This window comes from Theropithecus gelada, chromosome 13 (assembly GCF_003255815.1).
Source record: "Theropithecus gelada isolate Dixy chromosome 13, Tgel_1.0, whole genome shotgun sequence".
Classification (NCBI taxonomy): Eukaryota; Metazoa; Chordata; class Mammalia; order Primates; family Cercopithecidae; genus Theropithecus; species Theropithecus gelada.
In genome coordinates, this window is record NC_037681.1 from 60,843,257 (window position 1) to 60,868,143 (window position 24,887).

The 24,887-nt window shown below is 37.4% G+C and overlaps 1 protein-coding gene across 15 annotated transcripts in view; it reads right to left on the minus strand.

Annotated features, from left to right (window-relative positions):
• The window catches only part of SLC8A1 (solute carrier family 8 member A1), a 386,248-nt gene that overhangs the window by 289,744 nt on the left and 71,617 nt on the right, over positions 1-24,887 (minus strand). For 10 of the 15 annotated variants that reach the window (XM_025354380.1, XM_025354365.1, XM_025354379.1 and 7 more), the window contains one exon: positions 16,674-18,505. In XM_025354380.1, the coding sequence (XP_025210165.1) occupies positions 16,674-18,472 (1,799 nt within the window). In that variant the 5' untranslated portion in view covers positions 18,473-18,505. The remainder of the gene's footprint in view (positions 1-16,673; positions 18,506-24,887) is intronic. The other 5 variants (XM_025354366.1, XM_025354378.1, XM_025354373.1 and 2 more) reach the window with 1 other exon arrangement.

The following is a 24,887-nucleotide window of genomic DNA, read 5'->3' on the forward strand; positions in this document are numbered from 1 at the left end:
ACTAATCTAAAATGTGAGCCAAGATTTTTTGCTTTCTCGAAAATGTTTACTATGATATTATTTATGTATAAACATTTGTCTTTTTAAAAAAACCTGAAAAAAACCAAGAACAATGTCAAAACAAAAACCAATAGGGGCTTCATTACAGAAATTGTATTCATTTAATGAAATAATATTTAGATATTAAGACTTTAAAGAATTTTATTCATATAATGAATACTTTTAATGCAAACCTTCACAAAAAAGCAAGAGTAAAACAAAGATTATACCTGTACATACTAAAATGTAAAAAGTAGCCATCCCTGGTTTTTGAAATTACAATTTTCTCCTCGTCTTTTAAAACTGTCTTATACTGGGTATCCTATTCTTATACAGACATCTAAGTTATTTTATCATCAACAACTCAACAGCCAAAATTGAATTTTTACCATGTGTCAGGCATAATTCTAACCTTTTTGTATATACTATGTAATTTACTTTTCATAAATACCATTGATATAGAACAATTTATCTTGTTTTTATATGTGGAAACAGGCAGAGGGATATTAAATAACTAGCCCGATATTACCTTCCAAATAAATATTTGAGCTGGGTCTTGAGCCAAATGGTCTGATTCCAGAACTCATGTTCTTCATGGCATTGCTATACTCTTCATATTAGACAGGCTGCTTAGCGATATGTCAGAATATATTAATGTCATGGAGAAAGTGATTTCGCGCAATTGTGACCACGTCTATAAAATGTTATAACCTTTTTGGTGAGATGGCCTGATGGTGTATTAAGTGTACTTACCTCACATATAACTAGCTTTCATAAATGTGTTACTTCTCCTTCCCGAGAATAGAAAAGCTCTTTTACATAGAGGGATATTACATCTATTTTGTAATCATATATTTACAACCATTTATGGTATATTAGGCACTGGATTAAAAGCTGGAAATAACTAGCAAGTTATAGCATTCACTGCCATAAATTTAACACTGCCTTGGAGGAGGTATGCGGTTTTAATTGAAACAGATTCTTCACTATGGGAATGGAGGCACAACCTTAAGAGCAAAGAGATTCAGATTGTTTCCTTGCTAGAATATGCTTCATAGGCACTACTGACTGTTTAGACCAAAGACAGTACAGGTAATGTTACTGACTTCAGAAATTCCTGCTAAACTCACTGGCTAATATTATGTCCACAAAACCACAGCTGCTAAAATTGCAAAGGCGTGAGTCAGTCATGATAATAATTTAGAGTATTATCATGATAAGCTCAACTAGGAAGACACCAACCTAATTTTACTATAGATGAAAACTATTGATGGATATTTTTGGTATTATTGACTTCATCTAAATGTCCTCTGAAATGTTGGAGTATAATTTAGGTATTTTTTCTGGTTATCATTGCTGACTTTTCAAATGATCTATTTAACAATCTTTATAAGCAGAGCCCTTTTCTCTTAATAAAGATAAAGGAGGAATTCAGAAGTTAATAACATTGGTCTGCTTTACATGCTATACTTATTTTCCCTCCAAATTATACGAAAGTCTTATTTCAAATGCAAGTGAAAACATTCATGTCCTGTAGTTTGAGACCTTACTACATATAATATCACTGCACAGCATGATACAAATTAATGTCCTTTAAGAGGGAGCTCAAAGGCATACAAAGGTATAATACATGCCAAGAAGTTTCATTTAAATTTCCTTTGTTCATAAGGCAAATTTTTATATTTACTAATCCGTGGATAAATACAAGTATAACAGAAATACATAGAAAAAGCAGCATTATATTCTCTTAAACTATGGGTTGACCTGTTACAAGCACACAATGATGTGTCTCACTAGATGTGCATGTAGTAAAACAGATGGATTTGCCAACCAACAGTTAAGAAAATTAATTTGTTGAGCATCAGATTTTATATTAATGAAAAAAGAAAATTTGTAAGAATTATGTAAGAGAAATAACCTAACATTTAATGGCACCATAATAGCATGAACTATCAGGTTATAGAAATAATCTAGATACTAGGTTATAGAATTAACCTAACATTTAATCGCACCATAATAGCATGAAAATTTAGAAACAGAAAGTCAATACCTTGGTTTCTCTAATATAAACATATAGCTCATGCGATTCAAGCATTTTATAAAATGAAACATGAATCAAAGTCGTTACAGAACGACTAGTGAGTGAAATTGTATTATTTGCTGTCTCTTATTTTCAGTGTTGATTTTGTTAGAAAACAGTATCTTATCTTAAGACCAAAACTCTGGGAACTGTTGAGATTCTGACCACTAAGACAACTAGACCATGGGGGAAGCAAACATCTGTTTACATCTGCAGCCACATATGAGGTCCCTCATGAGACTTAGTGACAAGGTGTGTTTTAATGTGACAGCATGTCTGCTGTGTCCCTAGCACATTGGGACCAGTACACAGTGTTATTTGTACATCTGCTGAGTAACATTGAATGTGTGGATAACTAAAGCTCTCAGTAATTACTTCACTTAAGAATATTTTGAAGCTTAATTCTGATTCTGTACTTGCATGACTGATTTTTCCTTGTGCTAAATTCTTCGTTGTTCTTGCCTCGATTGATCTTTCAGTGTCTATCACTTTATTAAAATATTAAATTCTTTAAGTCATGTTTAAATGAGGATGTGTTTTAGTCTCTTGGAGGTTTATTCATTGCTCAGGTACTTTCTCAATAACTATTCTCCTGTTTAAAATCAGCAAATATGATTAATTTGCCATACATTTATGATAGGTCAATATATTTATTATGGAAACATATAGCTAACTTGATTTGAATTAAACTGGCTTAGCATAAAGATCAATATTGTTCTGTTCCTACAAAATCACCTTGAAAAAATACTACTGGTTAAATAAAGAAGACAATGGTGCATATTTATAAGACAACAGGTATCAACTGGAGAAAACTCTTTGCAGTTGGCAATATTGGGAAACAAGGACACAGATTTATGTCATCTGGCTACCAAAGAGCATGAAATATATGGCTCAGAAATTAATTGTAAAAAGGAACGAAAGCGTATTTAAGGACAAGACTGAGGACTATTCATGGAATGCATGAAGAAGGCTGATGAGGATAGCCTATAAGGCACAGTAACTCAGAAGTGCACCAACTATTTCTCCAGGCTTGAACAACCAAGTCTAAGAGTCAGATAAGGTAAGACAAGGTCAGGAAGTCTCAGGGCTGGAGAGGTGGTGATGTTGCTGAATAATTGCTTTTTAAAGCTGGAGGGGACTTCAGAGAGTCTCTCATTGAAAAAGAAAAATTAGACATAATTGGTAATGGTTTTGACTGCTGCAGAGTTAACACTTTACTCACAGTCCTACATATCTACTTCACCTGTAACTACAATTTTCCTGAAGACATAGAATAAAAATCAATTGTTCTAATCCATATGGGGGAAAAAAAACAACAACTACCAATGTGGTGTGACTAGCAAACCAATGGAGTTATGGCTTAAGCATGATGGATTACCTCTTCCACTGCCACTTATCTAATTACTTTCCCGTCTCCATTCCAGCAGGCATGTTTACTAGCCAAGCTGTATTACAAAAAGGATAGGATGTGGGTAGGCAAAGCAAACAAACAGAAACATCAAATGCAAAGTCTTTCATTTCAGAGGACTATTGCTCTCATATTCCACGTATCTCCAAAGGAAAGCAATCTCAACCGGGCACGGCCTGTAATCTCAGCACTTTGGGAGGCCGAGACGGGTGCGTCACCTGAGGTCAGAGTTCAAGACAAAGGATGCATCACACCTGAGGTCAGGAGTCCAAGACCAGGGCAGCCAACGTGGCGAAACCCCATCTCTACTAAAAGCACAAAAAACAAAAAACAAAATTTAGCTGGGTGTGGTGACAGGTGCCTGTAATCCCAGCTACTTGGGAAACTGAGGCAGGAGAATTGCTTGAACTCAGGAGGCGGAGGTTGCAGTGAGCTGAGATTGCACCACTGCACTCAAGTCTGGGTGACAGAGCAAGCAAGACTCTGACAAAAAAAAAAGCAACCTCTCCACTTTTCTGAGACAGCAAGCACAGAGATGTTCAAATTAGGCTGACTGTGCCATACTTCTTAATTATGTATCTGCATAATTTTTTTTTTTTTTTTGAGACGGAGTCTCTGTCACCCAGGCTGGAGTGCAGTGGCCAGATCTCAGCTCACTGCAAGCTCCGCCTCCCAGGTTTACGCCATTCTCCTGCCTCAGCCTCCCAAGTAGCTGGGACTACAGGCGCCCGCCACCTCGCCCGGCTAGTATTTTTTGTATTTTTTAGTAGAGACGGGGTTTCACCGTGTTAGCCAGGATGGTCTCGATCTCCTGACCTCGTGATCCGCCCGTCTCGGCCTCCCAAAGTGCTGGGATTACAGGCTTGAGCCACCGCGCCCGGCCTGTATCTGCATAATTATTAATAGTGCCCTCTTTTACTCACAAAAGTGCTCTGATTTGGACAATAAGTTATATTGTTATCCTAAATACATTGTGACAGGAATGCCAACTTATATAAGACAAACAAATTTGACAAAATTCACTTTAGTAGATCATCTATTTAACATATACAATTCTACAAGTTTATAAGCTACCAACACTCTCTAAGAAACAAGGATTTAAGCTATTTTTATATATTTGTTGTCTTTCAAAATGTTTCTTTTTGGCAAATAACTATATTTTAAAAAGTAAGGCATAGACTAATTTAGAAAATAAAAAAATATATAATTTCCTTATACTTTACTCTAAATCTTATTCAGTGTTGTATCATTTTTTAAAAAAATTTTGCTTTCTCTCAGGACAGCAAACATTTTTGAGATGGAAGAAAACCCGTAGATTGTTTACTTCAATGCCTTAATTTTACTATCAAGAACACTGAAGAGTTCAGAGAAACGAAATGACTCACCCAAGGCTGCTGGTCTAGGTAGCGACCAATTAACCAGACCAGTAGCCTAATGAGACAAGTTGGTTCTGGATCTCCTGATTCCTAAATACTTGTTTCCTTCTGCATTCCATTCTGTCTCCTGGATTATATTCTCTATTTTATTAGGTTGGTGCAAAAGTAATTGCTAGTTTTAATTCAAAAGTAATGACAAAACCAGCAACTACTTTTGCACCAACCTAACAGAAGCCTCCTATCAGGAAGAACTTCATCAAAACCTAGCTTTGCCCTAAGCATCACGTTTTCCCACTGGGAAAGGGTAGATAAAAAAGCAAAGCGCCAAAAATAAAAATGATAATTTACCAACCTTTCTCTCAGGAGGCAAAGTACAGAGGTCTCTGCAAATGAGCATTTTAAAATGTCTTAGGCTACTGATATTTGATTGCTTTTTGAAGATTATGCAGAGTTCTCCCATCTCTCAGTCTTGTGATTGTCTTCAGTATGACCAATTGTTATTTTTATTTATTTTTTATTTTAGGTTTGGGCTACATATGCAGGTTTGTTATACAGGTAAACTGCATGTCATGGGAGTTTGGTGTACAGATTATTTTGTCACCCAGGTAATAGGCATAGTACCAAATAGGTATTTTTTTCTGATCCTCTCCCTAATATCAAAGAAGAACAAGAACTTTGGGAAGGCTGGCCCATGAGACACCACTGGGAATTGTAAACTAATGTAAGAAAAACATAATCAAGACATGTTTCTTAATATTCAACTTAACACTTTATTTTATTGGCTCTCAAAGCAAGTGTTAGGATTAGTTTTGCTGAAGAGTTTGAAGTTTTTGTTTGTTTCTTTTGTTTTGTTTTTGTTTTTCTGAGACAAGGTCTCACTCTGTCAGCCAGGCTAGAGTGCAGTGGTGTGATCACAGCTCACTGCAACCTCAACCTCCCCGGCTCAAGTGATCTTCCCACCTCAGCCTCCTTAGTAGCTGGACCACAGGCATGAGTCGCAGAGATGGAATGAGGATTTAAACCTAGGCTAGTATGGCCCTAAAGCATGTGCCTTTAGTCATTATGTTACCAGCAAAAATAGCCTTTGGATGGCAATGTGTCCACAATGAACATCTATCATTCACTTTTATTCCATGTTCATGTTTAGGAAGCAACATGTTTAAAATGAAGATAGCTGGAGTCAAGCACATGACAGCTTGGATGGATATACATATATGTGTATATATAAAAATATATATATAAAAATATAAATATATATACACATACACACAAAAGGTAAATGCACAGAGTCATAAAACAGTAAGCTGGAAAACTTCAGGGCCAAAGACCCAGATCTACTTCAAAATGTCTCAAGTGATTCATATGCAAGAATTGAGCATAGAATTAATAACCAAATAATCAAAAACAGATCTATCTAAGAGAATATAGTTTACAATAGCTACAGAAGTCATGAGATATTGGGAAAGATGCTCTTTCCCTAAAATAATTCGAACTTATCAAGGACACTTAAGTTATCCAAACAAATAACAACCGCAGGATAGTTTAGCTCTAGATATTGTCAGATGAATATCTGGACTTAATATTCTTTACATTAATTTGTTTTATGTTTACTTCTACATTTACATATTCATATTAATGTTTATATTATTATTACATTATATTAATATTATTCCATTTTACTAGACCATGTGTAGGTCAGATAAATTACTTGCTAGAACATATCAGCTTATAGCATCCCAGAAACCACCCACATAGGGTTCTTTTTTGCATAATAACAACAGCTCAGAAAGACTCGCACATCTAATCTTTTGTCTTTTCTCGGTAATCTCTCTGGCCTCCTTCAACACCATGTCAGGATATTCTGAGCTACCAGGCCACCTGAGCCTAAGACCCCAAAAGCACTGAGCCCAGCTCATCAGATTCCTGGCTAAGTAGTTTCAATGTATGTAGTAGCCTCATTTGTTTATGCTTAATAAACTCATACCATTGAGAGAAAGGACTCAGATGTGAGTAACGTATGCTTCCCCTAGTAATGCACAGGATTAAGAAGCAAAGTAGAAGACAAAACTCTCTCCCTACTTCACATTTTTCTGAGTTCATTACTGCTATGAAAAATGAATCAGATTTGAGTTGTTCCTAATCTCTGCTCTTCTGGTCTCCATCAGAGAAGGCAGCCAAACTGTGATAGGAGCCATCTGGGATGGGGACAGGAGACGAGAGAGAGCCCTGTAGTTTTCTTCTGGGGAAAAGCAGGCACAGGGGGTGGGTTGCTCCTGGAGCGGACAGCAACAACACTGACAGCTCATCATTTATTCTCAGCCTAAACACCAGTGGTAAGAGCCCCATCAGGTGGCATTGACAGGAGGAGGCCAAGGCAGGCACCGAGAAGCTTTAGGGGTGACTAAACATACACACTGTTGTATGACTGAACACTTGTATGTCCATCTCCTCTAGTAAAGCTTGAGGTTTTCTATGGCAGAGGCTATGTCTTAGGTACCACTGTTGTCCCAGCATCTTACAAGGGGCTTGGCATGGGATTGATGCTCATAGAATATTTGCTGGAAGCAGGAATCAACGAATAGGGCCCAGCCCTTCTGGATTCCACAGGCTACTTCTGGCTCCTCAAACACACTCAGGCACATACACTTGATTTCAAGGACAAAGTTGCTGTCTATTTTTAATAAAGAAGCAGCTTGAGTGAATCCCATTTCTATTTCCTTACTCTCATACTGTCTTCTGTTTGCGTGAGCAAGAGTATGGACTAATTCCAGGCCTCAGTTCATTTTAGGCATAGCTGAAATCTAATCAGGGCTGTATATTCTGTCTCTGTCCCTCCGTCTGCCTCCTTTCTTCACCCCTCTTTCTTACTCACCCTGCCTCCACCTCCTTCTCTGCCTTCCTCCATCTTTGCCTCTCTCTCTCTTTCTCTCTCTCTCTCAGGTGATATACAGATCCCAGGAACACAGATATACACATGGAACTGAATAGCACATTTTTAAAAACTGTGTCAAGTTAAGATTGTAATGGTTAGTGTGCAAGAAGGAAACTTATCCTTGTAACGTTAGGATTTTTCTTTTTCTTTAATTGTGCCCTAAGAATTAAAATCTATGCAAATAGGACTTAATTTTGCATTCCCACTTTTTCCTTAATAATTGTGTGTGTGTGTGTGTGTGTGTAAGACAAATGTTCTTTGTTGAAAGCTAACAGTTGCAGCCTTCTTTTAAAGGTTATAATTATATTTAAAAACATATTGCTATCAGGCTTACTCCAAATAGACAAATAATTTGCCTGCAAAAGGTAAAAAATTAAAATAAAACCACTTTGTTCAAAAACAAATTTGTTATAGAAACACCTGAACATTGGTTTTGTATAAAGTTTATGCAAGATATAACTGGATATTCATGTCATTTTAGGTAGAATTTTTTGTTTGTTCTTGTCCTCCAGAGAGAATTTAATTCAGAAATAAGAATAACTTGGAATTGGGCATCTAAAAAATATATCTAAAAATTCTATGTGCTGCGGAGGTTGGAATTCTAAGTTTTTTATGAGATGAACTGCCATGCAGGTCACTTATTCTAGGAAAGTCTCCTAATAAATAATTCTTACTGTTAACCACCTCCAGGGTCACGGAATATAATGTTTTAACCTCTTATTAGTGCTGACACAAGGTAACAGCATCCACTGATACTAATTCTTTGTTGTCATTAATTTAGATTGTCTGGTAACACATTTAAAAAAAAAAAGACCAAGAAACTCATATTTCAATTATGAAGAAAAGCTGCATTCATTATTCAGCCATATAAGGAAGTTAAATGCTACAGCACCAAAGCAGGCAATGACAGAAAACTAGGAATAAAGAAGTTTCTTTTTAAAAACTAGGAACAAAGGGAAATAAATATTGTGTGACAGAAAACAAACCAAACCCAACAATAACTAGGTAGGTCAGCTACACGGAGGGACTACAACATTTAGCATTCCCTTGCCTCTCAAACTCAGCTATTCATGGTCTTCTAGGTTAATGGAGAGTGGGGCACGGGGTGCAACGTGGTGAATACACGTTCTAGAATCCCAGAAAAGATAAATGACTGCTCTAGTTTCTCATCTTCTGAGCAGCATGAGCCTGTGTTGAGGTTAGTGTCATTGCACCACAGCCTGAAACATACTCCTCCCTGTGTATGGAAGTCATTCAAAGGAAGAAACAGCCCTGAATAAAACTCTACGGGCATTACAGTCAAGCAGTCCTGCTCAATTCTAGATCCACCCTTTATTAGCTGTGTGACCCAGAGAAAGTTAAATCTCTAAGCTTCAATTTCTTCATCTGTAAAATGGGTATAACAAGAGTAGCTATTTGATATAGTTGTAAAGATTAAGTCATTTGGATACTTTAAGAATAGCAGGAAACTTGTTTAATAAATCTTAGTGCCATCACCATCATCACCACTACCACTACCACCACCACCACCACCACCACCATCAGCAGCACCATCACTACCACCTCCAACATACCCAGAACCACCACCATTCCAACCACAACCATCACCACCACCATTACCACCATATCCAAAATCACCATCACCAACACCATGACCATCTTCCTCATTTTACAGGTGAGAAAGTTGACTCAGAACCTAAGTAACTGGCTGAAAGGCACAATGCTAGTAGGGGACAGAGACAGAGCTCAAATTTCCAAGTTGAGCGATCCCCCTAACCCCATCTTTATCTCAGGAAATCTGTCATGGAAAAATGGTGTGGCCTTGGTTTCAAGGGTCACCACAAGGCTTCAGAATACCTAGGATCCCAGATATCTCATATGTAAGCATAGAAAAGCAAAAATAAAATAAAATAAACTGTATCTGGGAAATATCTTAGGGTATTTTATTAATATGTGAATTGCTAAGTATACTGCAACACCCAGTTGCTCTGTTGTCATGAGCACCAGCCTGAAAGGTGAGGGACTCACGTTCTGCTTTTCGTTCTTACCTTCATATCTTCAACTGTCACCAAAGAACACAATGCCTATTCCCATATTTAGCCCTGTGGAGACACTGTAGGAAAGAAATAAATGGTCATCTACAGCACCAAGTCCTCAGGAGAAAGGCAGGAAATGAAAAAGAATTGTTTATTTAGCCTGGCTCTATAGTGAAACAGCTGTATAAGTCTGTGAAAAGAAAGGGCCCTGGCTTGGCTCAACCTTTGGCAAATAGATGGGTATTATATAGGCAGTGTGTCGAGCCAGAAGAGGAAGCAATGGAAGAGATTTCCTATAATTCTTTCCATATTGTTAATTGCTGCTTTCCCTCCCAGGGCCTTCTGGACTTCCCACTAGAAATTCAGGGCAGGAACTGCAAGGCACTGTGGGAAGACAGCAGCTTGAGTCCTGCCTGCCCACTCAGCACCTTCCATTGGGACCCTCAGCGGGCTCACCCAAGGCAGTTATGAAGATTATCTCAAATGCCACTTGCCCACAGTACATTCAGCTATCTTCTCACCCTTTCCTGCCACTGGCCCAGAGCCATTTAACTCTACTGTTGCAAGGCTAACCTTCTGAGTTTCATGGCATTTATATTGTAATAAGGGACTAATCGATGTTCTGCCCCAAACAATAAATCTCCAATGGTCAGATTTCAGCCATGAAGGGAATATGATGAAGATATTTTATATGAAAATCTCAGTTAGTTACCATGATATTACGATGTTGCCTATAGGCAATTTTCCACATCTCTGCTTTGTTAGCTGACAGAGAAGCAAAATAACAACAAATAACCTCTTGTATGTCTTAGACCCTCAAGGTTGCTCTACTCAAAAGTATTAAGTATGCTTAAATCTCCTTCCCTTGGTTAATGGTATCCTAAGGAAAGTAAACCAAGAAAACCTCTTCCCATTTCACAACTTAGTGTAAAATCCACTCAGATTTTACAAGATGATGGCAGAGTAATAACTCTGAGAAAATGGCGTGACAGTAGATAATTGTCAATGGCTAAGGACTCCTCAAAATCTGCTCAATGGCCATAGGATTAAAGTAAAACAGAACCATTCCTAGAAACCCAAGGACTAGTTAACACAGAGAAAAATAAAGTACTAACAATATTTTACTACAAATCTATTAAATTCTCTTTAGGACCTTCAAGAAGCAAAGTAGTATGGAAAAACAAGCACATAAGCTTTTATTTCAAATAGAAAAGGGTTCAAATCCTAGATCCATAATTTATTGGCACTTTGAAGAAATTACTTAATCTAAGTTTCAATTTTTCCTCTGCAAGGTCACTTACTTCATTAGGTCATTATAATATCACATGTATAAAAAACATTTGAGAAAGTGCTTGGAAAATAGTACAGTAATACCATTAGTCTTCTAAATTTTGTTTCTACACATTCCACAAACAAAAAGGGTTCTACAAACAATAATCCTTTAAAGGATGTACTCAGATTGATTTAAATACCCTCATAATGATTTAAAATCCCGTTATACAAAATGTACTTTCACTTAGCCTTTCATTAATTTTGATAATGGTCCTGTCTATTGGAACTGCCCATACTCTTAGATTTACCAAGGTTTGATTCCATCTTACAGTGCACATCCCGTTTTTCTTTTAAATTATGCTTTTGTCCTCCAAAGGCAAATGAAAATATTTCGTCTAAAATCAAGGCTTCCTATAGTTTACAAAACGTCTTTGAAATGATATTTCTCCTTATCAGAATATGCACCATCTCATTATCTCCCATTTTAGAGTATAAGGAGCATATTTTTTGTATTTCCTTTATAATTCTTAGCCCACTACTGGCCACAAATCCATAGCTTATTAAATATGTGCAGATTAACTGATATATAAATTCTCCTCTGCCCCTAATCCAGTAAAGCAATCAGCCTTCTATGTAATGGCCTTGAATGATGACTAAGAAAAGAGCCCGTAATTTAAACACTTCAATATGGCTGAACTATGAAATCTCAATTGCTAAGACAAAATTCATTTACATAATGATACTATAACCCCAAGCTTTAATTAGTGCTGGAAAAATAAGATTATAATAGCAAATGTGGCTATCTGGTTGCCTCGGTAAACAACCTTTCTGCACATAATCAATTTAGGCTCCTGCAGTACTAAATTCAGACTCATAAATGTTTTTGGCTCTTATCTTATTTTTATAATAGCTATGCATTCAGAAAACATGCATTTATAAAAACTTGTAGCTATAATTTAGGTTTGCAGATGATACTATATGTGATTTGGCTCTAAAAAGAGATAAATATTCTGGTCTGAAAAGATAATCCACTAAAGAAGAAATCCATTCAAATGCTAAAGTTATTCCATACAAATTTCTTACATTAGCACATTACCTAGGAAAATTCTATGTCAATATGAAAGTATGCTCTAAAGGTAGCAGATAAAATTCTACTGCTATAAAGTAAAGCCTGAATATGTTGGACTTAAATTAGTATGTCCTAACAGCCTTTCTTGTCTTGTGATATTTTTTCTAATACTTTTCATCATTTCTGATTTCTCCACACAATTATTCTTCTGTTCTGATCACTTCAAGTTTTTTTAATATCTTCATTTCATCTTGTTTACATCTGGCTGTCTTAATGTATTTCGTTTTACTCTCAGAATTGAATTGCCATCTCATAAAGCTAAGTCTAGAGAGAATTCCATAGAATTCTCTAGAACAAGAATTCTATAGAACAAGAAAATAACACAGGTCCCATAAATAACAAAAATAAAATATTAATTTTCCCTGGAATATGATAATAATTCTGTAGAACCCATATGATACTGAAATTTTATTTCCTTTCTAGTCTTTTTTTCAAAAAGAGTAAAATGTGATATAAATATTGAGCATCAGACAGCTATATTTGTTGAGATGTCTTATACATACTATGAAGTTAAAACTACATTTAAAAATATAATAGTTGTTAAAACAAAATTAAGTTTGGGTAGGCCTGTTGTTTAATATATTATACTATGACTAGGAACCTCTGCTAAACTGATATTCTAAGGAGTATATTAGGTAAATATTCTAATTTACATACTCTGATTTTTCAACTCTGTATTTTAAATATATAATACTAAATGCTCAAAATCTTTTGAATCGTCTTCCAAAAATAATATTATCACTGGACTATAACTAAGTAATTAAATTTGATTTGTATCTACATTAGTTAATTAGCCTTAACATTTTTCCAAAACAGTTAAGCTAATGTTAGACTTGAAATACCAAACAATATTTTGTAATACTTATTACCATTAAACTAGAACCATTAAAGAACAATCATTAACAGCACTTCAAATTTGTGGATATTACCTACCAAACCACAAATCAAATTAGCATATTCTTCATTTATTTTTTATTAGCTGTTAACATTAGACAGAATTCCCTGTTGTAAGTCAAAATTGATTGGCATTGGTTTAGTATGTGTCATTGACTGAGTTTATAAAAAAGCATGTGCTAGCTGTTAATTATATCTATTTAATGGGATTTTGCTTTGTAATTTTAAAATGTTTTGCTGAGAATATATTTTATTAGAAATTACAGGCATCACTTATCACTTATCAAGCTGAAATAATTCAACTCATTTATGTGAAAATATGAATAAATATGTATAGACATTTTTATATTATAAATTTAAATGATGACTTCTACACTAAAAACAAGATCAAAGATTAGGAATCTATCTTGTTTTTGGAATCGAACAATCAGTAACACTACACTGCCTCTTATTTTCCATCCTTGATCAATTTGGAACTTATTTCTACCTTGGTTAGGGACTTCTTAAAATTAGCCTTTAAATGTAGGCTTTTCCAGGAATCTCTTTATGGTGCTCTGGAAAGAATCATAAAGTCTGGCTTTGTGCACAACTTTAAACCAACAAAATTTTTTTTCAAAGTACTTAATAAAGCTTAGTGGTGCCATCAGCCTTGTTTAAGTACTGTAGGTTTTGAAGGAGGACATCTTTCAAGATTAACTATGTAATTTGATGAGCTAAAAATTCATTCTTCAAGATAAGTTGGGTTTAGTCTCCATAGCCTGGCTCCATTGCACGATGACAAACTCTTTCACTTGGATCTGACTGTATGGAAATAAGACCACTGCCAAAGGAAAAATGATCCATTAAAAAATAATATTTTCTAAGCTGCTAACAGGGCACCACAACTCCATTTGACCCAGCAATCACATTACTGGGTATATACCCAAAGGAATATAAATATAAATCATTCTTATTATAAAGACACATGCACTTGTATGTTTATTGCAGCACTATTCCCAATAGCAAAGACATGGAATCAAAATATCTTTGATAATACGTTTTTCTAGAAAGCTTGTGTTTGAATCCTGGTGCTTAATTTAAGGTTAAGTCCCAGCCAAACAAATTTGTACAATCAATAGGCCTATTTAGCATCTACAAAGCTTATCAGTAAAAAACCTCTATGAAGTCAAGATGAAATCTCTTCAAAATTAAAAATATATAAAAAAGTAGGTCTGTAATTTCATTTCACTTATAAATTAAATGCTTTGCCATTTCTAAAATTTCACATTTCAGTTGAGCAAATGAAGTATAGTAACAATTTTATAGAGCAAGAAACTTGCGATGGATCTTGAATACTCCTAAGAACAAATATACAGAGATGGCATGAATTATTAGCCAATTTTCACCAACTCCACCAATGTTTACCAATTTTCACAAGAAATCTAAATTTCTAAAAATGGAATTTGGCAATATTCCTTCCTTAGCAAGAATAAAATCAATTTAATTGCATAAGATGAATGTTTTTTAAATGGAGCTTGGCAGAATAAGTTATTCTATCAAATCAATGTCAATCCTCTTTAAAAATCCTTTTCCTTTTTCTTCTGCATTGTACCACCCAAAAGAAGGTTATTTATGGTTTGGTAAAAGTCCTGAACAGCAGAATAAATAGGGAAAAGCTGCTTTTCAAATAAACCAGCATAGAGTCCTTATTCTTAAGGAAAGGTAAGATTAAATTTTCAAAAGAAAATATGCTTAGTCAAACAAACAAAACAAAACACAGATTTAAGGTGTTTTAAGGGTTACCCTTATGAGTTCATTTAACAACATGAAATATACCTTTAGCAATATGCAATACACTTTTACATGGATTACAAGTACTATATACTACAGAAGGGTTCAATAATTGAAATGATGAGAAAACATAATTGTTAGGGAAAATAAAATCAATAGGGAACGAATTCCTAGCAAAGGAATAAAGTTCATTTGTGTTAACCTGAGCATACGTGAACTTTCCAATGCAAGACCATTGAAAAAATTCTTTCTTGCATATGAAGGATATTAATTTGCTACTAGATCACTATCTTTCAGTAAAATAAGTATCCCAACAAAACACATCTCAATAAGTGGAACACTAACAACATTATAATTAACACAAAATAGATATTAATCAAAACAAAAACACTATGCTCCCTACACACATCAGAAGATGGATATTAGAATCCCTGTTTTGCTTGATTTCATTGTGATACGGTACTCGACATTACTTATCACTATAGTGTAACAACAAAGAGATGTAAGGACACTGAAAGGCTCTTTCAGGAAAATCTGTTCTCTCTGCCCATCCCCTCCCTTTTTGGTTTGTTTTCTCTCACTTTCAGTAGGAGAGATTTCATATTTAAAGAGCATGCATTCACCATTTGGCATATCATATGCCATTATCATAAGAGTTAACTATTTTAGAAGTATATTTATATATTTATTTTTCTTCCCTGAAATTTCTAAATGTCCAGTGCTTCAACCAACATAATCATTCATTTCAATGTCTTCTGTTGTACTGCAGATATTATAGGCAGCCTCCCTGCCAGTCTCCCTCTCTCCCTCCCTCCCAGAAATTGTTCATAGAGTCAAATTTTCTGGTTTGCTTTTGGTGAGTTGAGTGCAACACACTTTCCTAGGCAAAGGGGGAACAGCCCTCTAAATATCAACTCTCAGTGGAAGAATCACTTAACAACTGGGTACTTCATATTACTACATGAGCACAGTGCCACTGTAAAGTACCAAGAGGAAGAATAAATTGTTCCTTCTTTTCTCTGACCTGCTCCCTGACAACTAGACACATGGACAGAACCTTATTTCTTTATCACTGTATCAGCAGGGTAGAGGGTTTGTTTAATAAGGATGTAAAATAAAACCAGACTGGAACTACAAAAGGACTGGATGGACTTTCCCATATTGGCATAACACTGAAGAAGCAGGATTGGTTATGAAGTCATAATTTAGCATTGGCATTTAAGCAGAAACATTAACTTATATTGTCACAAAACACAATGTCACATAAAAGCCATAAAAATATTCTCAGTCAGCCCTGGTAGCCAGGAAATTCTTTTCAGAGGTGTTTCCTTTTTGGGTTTTCTCAATTTGTACTCAGAAATGAAGTTAGAGACCTATTGTGATGTTTTAAATATTCCTTTTCTGAGCATATACCATGTAATTCAAAATAGAAGACAAATTTTTCAGCCTAAGTTATCTGATAAATCGTGTCCCATTACTCATTTTATCATAGTCACAATGTACTTAAAATGTGTAAAAGTATAAAAGTAAAAATAAAATTCTGATGTAAATAAATTTAAGATCTCTATGTGTAGAGCATATTGACAATTGGCACCCAAGCAAAGACTGATATTTTGAAAGAGATCTTGTATAAAAGCTATTCCATTCCTTGTATGCTATTTAAAAAATGATGCACAGACTCACATTCATAAACACACTGAAACACACACACACACACATATATAATATAGAACTTACACAATTTCATCATTCTGGAATTCGAGCTCTCCACAAGTGTCCTCAAAATCCTCCCCTCCACCTCTGGCAGTCCCTTCGATGGTTTTATATGGAACGATAACATTTCCTCGAGCTCCAGATGTTCTCAATACTTTCACCTCCATGATGCCAATGCTCTCACTCACATGAGTCACAGGTTCCTCAAAAGTAAAAATGCCTGCGTGGTCATCATCAAAAATAGTTACAGTGGCAGTGGAGGGAGATCCGAGGCAAGCAAGTGTAGAAACATGATTGGCTTCCAGTATGCCATCTTCTGAAGCTTCAGAAGATACTTTGACATTGCTGAGATGCACAAGGAAATTTTCATCCTCCTCAAATATATCATCATCTATGATACCCACTCTGATTTCCTTCTGGGTCTCACCAGGCTTAAACACCACAGTTCCTTCAGTAAATTCATAATCAGACCCAGCGTTTGCTGTGCCATCCTCTGTTCTGAAGTCAACAAACACAGTGTTGGTCAAATCACCACCTCTGCGGATAATGGTAAGGGCCACCGTACCACAGTTCTCCAGACACTGATATGTCCCTTGTTCAAAGAAGATCTTACTAACGGGGTCATTTTCAGTCACTTCAGTGTTGACCTCGTGCATGCTGACAGCCTTCCTTGCTTGGTCAGCTGCATGCCTCTTTAAAATGTTGCCAGCTCCAGTCATCAGGCGAGTAGCTTGAATGCGATAAAATGCTCTACTTTTTTGCTGCTGACTTAGGACTTGGTAGTTAGCTAATTCTATTAATTGCTCTATTTCTTTCTCTGGATGCTTCTGCTTAAGTTCCTTCAGAATCCTAGCCATTTCTCGCCTAGCTTCTTCATCATCTTGGTCCCTCTCATCCACCTCCAGAACCAGAGCACCATCTAAGAAATTTTCAACATGAGAATTGACCACTTTCCCATCCATTTCAATTTCAGTCTTGGAAGATGGCCTGTCTCCTTCATGTTCAATAATCATCCCCCTCTGCTTGCCAGCTCGATACCTCTTGTAGACATACTTGTAAAACAGAAGTCTCCTATCCGCTACCCAAGCGAACACAACACAGATGGGAAAGAAGAAGAAAGTAAGCAAACCTTCCCAGACCTCCACAACGCCAGGAGAGATGACAGACAAAATAATGTAAAGCCAGGTGTAGGCAAAGATGCTCCAGGCTGCCGTCACAAAGAACACACGCAAATGCTTAATCTTCCTTGTCTCTCCGTCAGGGACCACGTAAACACAGAGTGCAATAATGATGAACATGTTGAATGCAGCACTTCCCACGATGGTGCTAGGACCGAGGTCTCCTGCAGTGAAGTTATGGCCACACACTTCAATTACCGAAAGGAGAATCTCAGGAGCAGAAGATCCCAGGGCCATCAAGGTCAGGTTAGAAACTGTCTCATTCCAGATCCTCACAGTTGTCTTGGTGGTCTCTCCATTGGGTTTCTTTATGGTTATTTCTTTTTCTTGAGATGTGATGACTTCTATAGAGGACATGAACCGATCAGCTATGATAGAGACTCCAAGAAACATGTAGACCATGGCCACAAAATACACAGTAGCTCTAGCAATTTTGTCCCCAAAAGAAGGGTCTTGGGGTTCCCAAATGGGCAAAATCACCCCTTTCTTACAGTAATATGAGCCAGTACATTCACCAGTTTCATTTCCTTCTCCTTCCATTTCTGTCTCAGCAATTACGTAGTCCACATGGGAAAATAAGAGAGCCACAATAACTAACAGATGAAATCCCATTGAAAAGGTGGGTGAAAGACTTAATCGCCGCATGTTGTACACGACACTTCCAACTGTCAGAACCTACTGGTAAAAACAAGATGGGGGAGAGGGCGGGAAAAAAGTCACGTCATTAGAGCTGCATCCAAAGCATTACTAATTATTTTTATTACTCTTACCAAAGTTTGTTTATATTTGACCATCACAAAATCTATGGTGAATGATTGCATTCTAAGACTCCATCAGTGACTAAGCAATCTTTTGTAAAGTTTACAATTCAATCTTTCTATGAATTTACTACATGGAGTACCCATTCACTGAGTAAGATATACAATTGACTCATTGGAAAGGAAAAGTTCAATTTATATAGCCTTGCCTTATTAAACACACGTTTATGCATGCTAATAGCCAAAAAACACAGGACTTTTGAAGCATCAAATAATTTCCTCCTTTTTACTAAAGCAGATTTTCTTCTAAATTTGTGTTAGTACATCTTCTTCCAAAAACGGTTTCAATGCCAAAAGCACCTTATTATAATTGATGCTTTGAAAATCAGACCCTGAAAAAAATCCCACCAATACAAGGCCTGGTGATTATCTTAAACGCCAGAGAGCATCTTACACTGTATTTCATGAAATCACGTCCTATTGCTCCACACTTACTTGGAAACAGAAAACTTCAAGCTTGCCTGAAATCAAAGCTCAATGGCATTTGTTCTTGAGGAGAAAAAAATTCTGCTGTAACACAGTATTTCCACACATTAAGTACAGTTTTTAAAAGCATGTTTTGATGAGAGCACATTTCTTCCTAATTTTCAGCCAGCCCAGGTCTGCTGATACATTAGTAGCTGGGCATCTGGTTCTTCAAGCACAGCTCTTCACATCTGTGTACAGAGCCTGTTTTTCTGCAGGCTGGAAAGGGAGATAACCAGGCCAAGGCCTACTTGTGGGTAAGAGCCTGGCAGGCTATGGAATCAGCGTCACCAACCTTAAAATGTTCCTTCTCGGTGTCGGTCATATTTTCCATGGTCATTCTAAAATACATATTAGTTCTGTCGAGGGTTCAAAGTGACCAAAAAATGCAGGACCAATAATTCCACTTAAATTAGCTCATGTGGCATGACAACAGTGACCACAAAATATACACATGATGAAGGGCTGTAGGCAAGGAGGGCCATGGTAACAGAGTCAGTGAGCGGCACACAAAGCTTGGTAGGCATAGTGGTGGACTCAGCCACCATGGCCTTAAGTTCACCTACCAGCTCAAGCAAAACTCTACTCAGACCTTACATCCCCTCTGCTTCCAGAACCTGGAAGGGAGGTGAGTGGAAACTGAAGTAGAGGAAGGTCTGCTCCAAGTCAGGGTAACTGTCTCCCAGGCCTTGCAGGAGGGACCAGTTATGACATCAGATAAAGCAGCAATAGGAAGAAGCCCTGAGTCAGAACATACCCTTAATGTCCTGGAAAAAGTTAAAAGAGGAGCTGGATTAGAGGCTTTCATAGCTTCAGGCTGCTGAGAGCCACCCTACGTTCGCCTACACTCTCTGGCTCATGTTTGCTCCTGATGGCTTATTCTGCAAACTGCACCAGGGCCCAGGAGAACACCCCTGCCTAGGACATTCTGGCAGACCCTCAGAGATCCCCCCATAGCCTAAAGCCCTTTATAGCTCACCACTACAGAGAGATAAGTTTCTTTGACATTTTTCCCATACTAAAGACAACCAGAGGAGGGTTATAGCAGAATTTGAAACTAAGTAAAAGGCTGAAAAATAGAGGCAGCACATTCTCTAAATATGCAAAAGTTCATGGTGTATGTCTGCTCGTTCAGTCTTTGAAAGGTTTTGAGATTTCTGCTTGAAACAAGGTGAAATTCAACCATCCTGCAAGAATGGTGGAAAATCTAGTTCCAACTCCCTTGTGTATCCATTTCATCCACAAATATTTATGCATGCTTAATAAGTATTCTAGAAAGACTTGCTAGGCTCTCTTCTAGATCCTGAGAATTCACCAGTGATAAAACAAAGTCTGTGTTCTCACAGAGCTTATAATCTAATGGTGGAGGAAACAAACAAATATAAGTATCAGAAGGTTAAAAAGTCCTATGGTACATGTATGTGCAGAGCAATATAAAGAGGACAAGGAGTGAGTGTGTGTGAGTGTGTGTGTGTGAGAGAGAGAGAGTGTGTGTATACACATGGCATGCATGATTTCATACTAGATGGTTAAGGAAAGCCTCTCTGATAAGGTAACACTTGAGCAAAGTCCTAAAGGACACGAAAGATCAAGTCTTGTGGATATCTGTAGGAACAGAATTCCTAGCAAGTGCAAATGTCCTAATGGGAACCATGCTTGGCACAGTCTAGAAACACAGAAAACCAATGTAGCAAGAGGGCAATGTACCAAGGGGGCAGGGCTCAGGAGTGGGAACGGATCATGGAACACTGAGTTGCCATAAGGCATGAGCTTTGATGAGGTGGAAGATGAGAATCACTGGGAGTTTCTAATCAGAGGGTGATATGATCTGATTTTTCTTTTAGAAGGATCTCTCTGCTGGTTCAGTGCAGAATAGACTAAAGGGACAAGGGTGGACACAAGGAGACCAGCTTTGGCCTACTCTATAAAATCTAATTTATAAGTGATCCCAATACTTGGCAGGTATACAGAATGATATAGAAGATATCTAACATTTAAAATGGTGAAAGAAACCTCTGTAGTGATCCTTTTGGAAGATATGCAATTTAAAATGTCTTGGGGACCTGAAAGAATCAGAAAGGTGAAATATTTGTAATAAATAGTAGTACTGAACATAAACACTGAAGAGAGATTCAAACTTGTGTCTGTCTCCAAGACTGATATAATTAACCACTCCCTTCAAATGACTGCCAAATCGCATCATTCCATTCTTCACATTTCAGCCAAAATGAAATTCCTAAAGTGCAGATCTGACACTCTTCACTTCCCTTAAAACTCTTCATTGGTTTCCTGCTTCCCTGAGGACAAAGCTCAAAACCCTTAACAGGTTTTCTAAGACCTTTTATAATCTGGCATCTGAGCTCCAGAATATGGAAATTATTCCCATTCCCTGAACAATGTAACAATTTCTTATATCCAAGTCTTCGCAGATTATTCTGTATCCAAAACTATTTTGCTTTTTCCTTCTTAGAAGCAAGTTTCAAAAGAGCTGAACACCAAATTATAACCAATTTCCTGAGAGAATACTAGATTCCATTCTTAAACAGTCATGGACACCATGCTAAATTCTCTCTATACATATCAATTATATTTAATATTTACATTAGCCAGCACTGCTATGTTACAAAATTCCTAGTGTTGCTATTTCCATTACAGTCCATGAGAACAGCACCCCTGGAGTTGTGCAATGCACAGTACCCTAACAATAATCCTAAATAGAGGGTATTATTGGCCCATTTGGAGGTTGGATAACTGAGGCTTAGATAGGTTAAGTACTTGCTGAATGTCAAACGGACAGTAAAACCCTCAACTAAGACTCAACCCCTGGTCTTTTTCCAAGACTGATATAATTAACTGCTCCATTACATCATCCCTGATAGTGTGTGAAGTAATCCTTGAGAACTATTGGGGTTGGCTTGGACTAGCCCATTGGAAAGCCTCTTGGCTTCCATGCAGAATCAGGAGGGCCTAGTTAGCAAAAGTCTTGTGAAAGGTTTCCAATAGCCTGGCTTTTATCTTATGGATTAGACTCAAACAGACAAGCATCAATAACGGTGATGTAACATGAGGGCTAGCATGCTCCTAGAGACAGCTGCCCTTCAATCTGGTCTTTTAGCAATTGCCTGGCAACCTCTTCCTGCATGCACTGTCAGGGCAATCTCCTAGGCCAGCCAAGAAAAAGCCCTGCCCTTTATCCCTTCCCTAGTCCACATCCCACAATATGTTCTTAGCCAAAAGGTCACCAGATGTCTAAAGGTAGACAGATCAGTAAAAATCCATCATCATTATCAGAGAAAAAGAAAGGGGGCTTCTGGTGTTAACTAAAAACATTGCAATTATATTCAAAAGAGGGGAGCATTATAATTTGTGAACAGTGGATACAACACACTGATGTAGCTTATTGGCAATGAAGCATCTGGAAAGAACTCTCTGGAGTTGAATTTCTTTTTGTATTAAATTAATACCAAATCCAAATGCCCATGAAGATGTGGAATAGGTGTTATCTAAATGCAAGTTCCTTCTTCGTCCTTTTGTCTCCTTTCTTTCAGGGTCTTTCCTCTATCATCAGATTCAAAGTAGTTCTACTTAATTCTCCCATTTTCCCTCAAATATACATTTCCATATAAATTAAGCAGAAAGATAAGAATAGAGACTGTGGATACGTTGATTTGTTGCCTGGCTTTCTTATATTCTGCCTTAATTTACCAGTACAAAGTATAGGCTGATTTTTATGGTGGATTCAGATCAACTCGTACAACTACGAGCAGTACTAACTTAGGAATATCCATTACATCATCCAAATGATACTTCAGCATAGTATCAGGAATACCCAATTTATCTTCTGATCACTGTTTATTTTAAAACAAAACACAACCCATCACCTACAGATTACAGACCCAAATGGCACTGACAAAGGATGGTAAAAAGATATCCAGCTGTGAGTAGTCCAGCCAGTTGTGTTGGAGGAAGAGGTCACAGCTACAAGGAATAGAAACCCACATCTGCAAGAGATAGATCATTAGCAAACTGCTTTTGTAAAGGATGAGGTAGAGCTTTTGGAGCAAAGAGGCCTGAAGAGTGGTTGGCAGCAGTGACCACTCCCTGATGGAAGCTATAGCCAGTTTTGGCTACCAAGGAAGACTTGACTCAGAGCAAAGGCATATGCTGGCATTCCTACCAGTCCAATATATTGGACAGTCAGCGTAATGGCATCCTCTTGATTGGCAGCTGGGGTTATTCCAAGGAACCTTGATGGCCTTCATCAGAACTTGGAATTCCCTTCTATGTAATTCTTGCTGACTTAAAGCCTCAAAGGTAAGCAATTAATCTGTTTCTAAGGCAACATTAAAGCAACCATAAATCCTTATCCACTACCAAGGCAAGCACTTCCAAATGCTTCTAGACAAAGAGATGATGCCAGAGGATGAAGGCTTTTCTCATCTGACCATCCCATCTGAAGTGAAAATTACTGCCCTGGCTCCAGCCTCAGGCTATCAGACCGTGGCCAGACTTCAGGGAAAAAAAAAAACAAAAAAAACCTCATTTACACAGAGACTCTCTGCTAATACCTATTTTTCCCTCCAAAGAGAGACTTTCCTGTCTGCTGTTTAATACATTGGGACAGGTCCTAAAGGGGATGGGCTATGAGCGGTCACATCATAGGCTCCAGCCTTTTTCTTAAACTCACAAAACAGAAGTCAGGTCCCTGCCTTATGTCTGAAAATACCTGCTGAAATTGTTCAGGAAAGGAAGAAACTAGGGCGAGGGTAGGCAACGTGGTCACAAAAGGAAAGACAGGCTTAGGATACAAAATAATGAAGTTGTTGAAAACTCATGAGATGCACCGTTGGCCCTTTCCTCTACTTTATTTTTCTAGGTATCACTTATGACTTTTTTTTGTTTGTTTTTGAGACAGAGTCTTGCTCTTGTCACCCAGGCTAGAATGCAGTGGTGTGAACTCGGCTCACTGCAACCTCTGCCTTCCAGATTCAAGCAATTCTTCTGCCTCAGCCTCCCAAGTAGCTGGGATTACAGGTGCCTGCCAACCACACTTGGCTATTGTTTTTTTTTTTTTTTTTTTTTTTGTATTTTTAGTAGAGACAGGGTTTCACCATGTTGGCCAGGCTGGTCTTGAACTCTTGACCTTAGGGAATCTGCCCGCCTCAGCCTCCCTAAGTGCTGGGATTACAGGCGTGAACCACTGCGCCTGGACAGCTCTTATTACTTTTTACATGTTTTATAGTTTATTCAATGGTTCTATTTATTGTCTTTCTCTCTTCAAAAGATGCAACTCTCTAAGGGCAGGGATTTTCGTTTCTTTTTTTCATGGATGTATTCCCAGTTCCTAGAGCACAGCCTGGCACACAGGAGATGCACAACATCTGCTTATTAAATGAGTAAAGTACTGCTCATAAGGTCATGTGCTGATTCACCAAATCTCCGGTGGTAAATCAGAATCTGGGAAATGGGCCTAAGCATTTGCAGTTAGAAATGTCTATGTGAAATGGTTGCACCCTAACATAAGCAGAGTTCAAAATCAGATTGTAAATCAATGTCAGTGTTAGAAAGAGAAGAAACACATAATTCAGACTCATGAACAAAGACTCTTGGGCTGGAAAGACTGATCTCCAGCATAAAGAGAGGCCCTGACATTTTCCCCACAACCTGGGTGTGTGTCTTCCAACATCAGCCCTGGTTTGCTTATTTTATTTGCTCTGTTAAGAGGGCCCTAACACTTTGGACATACTCAAGGAAGTAAATCTTCTCATCCTTCCAAT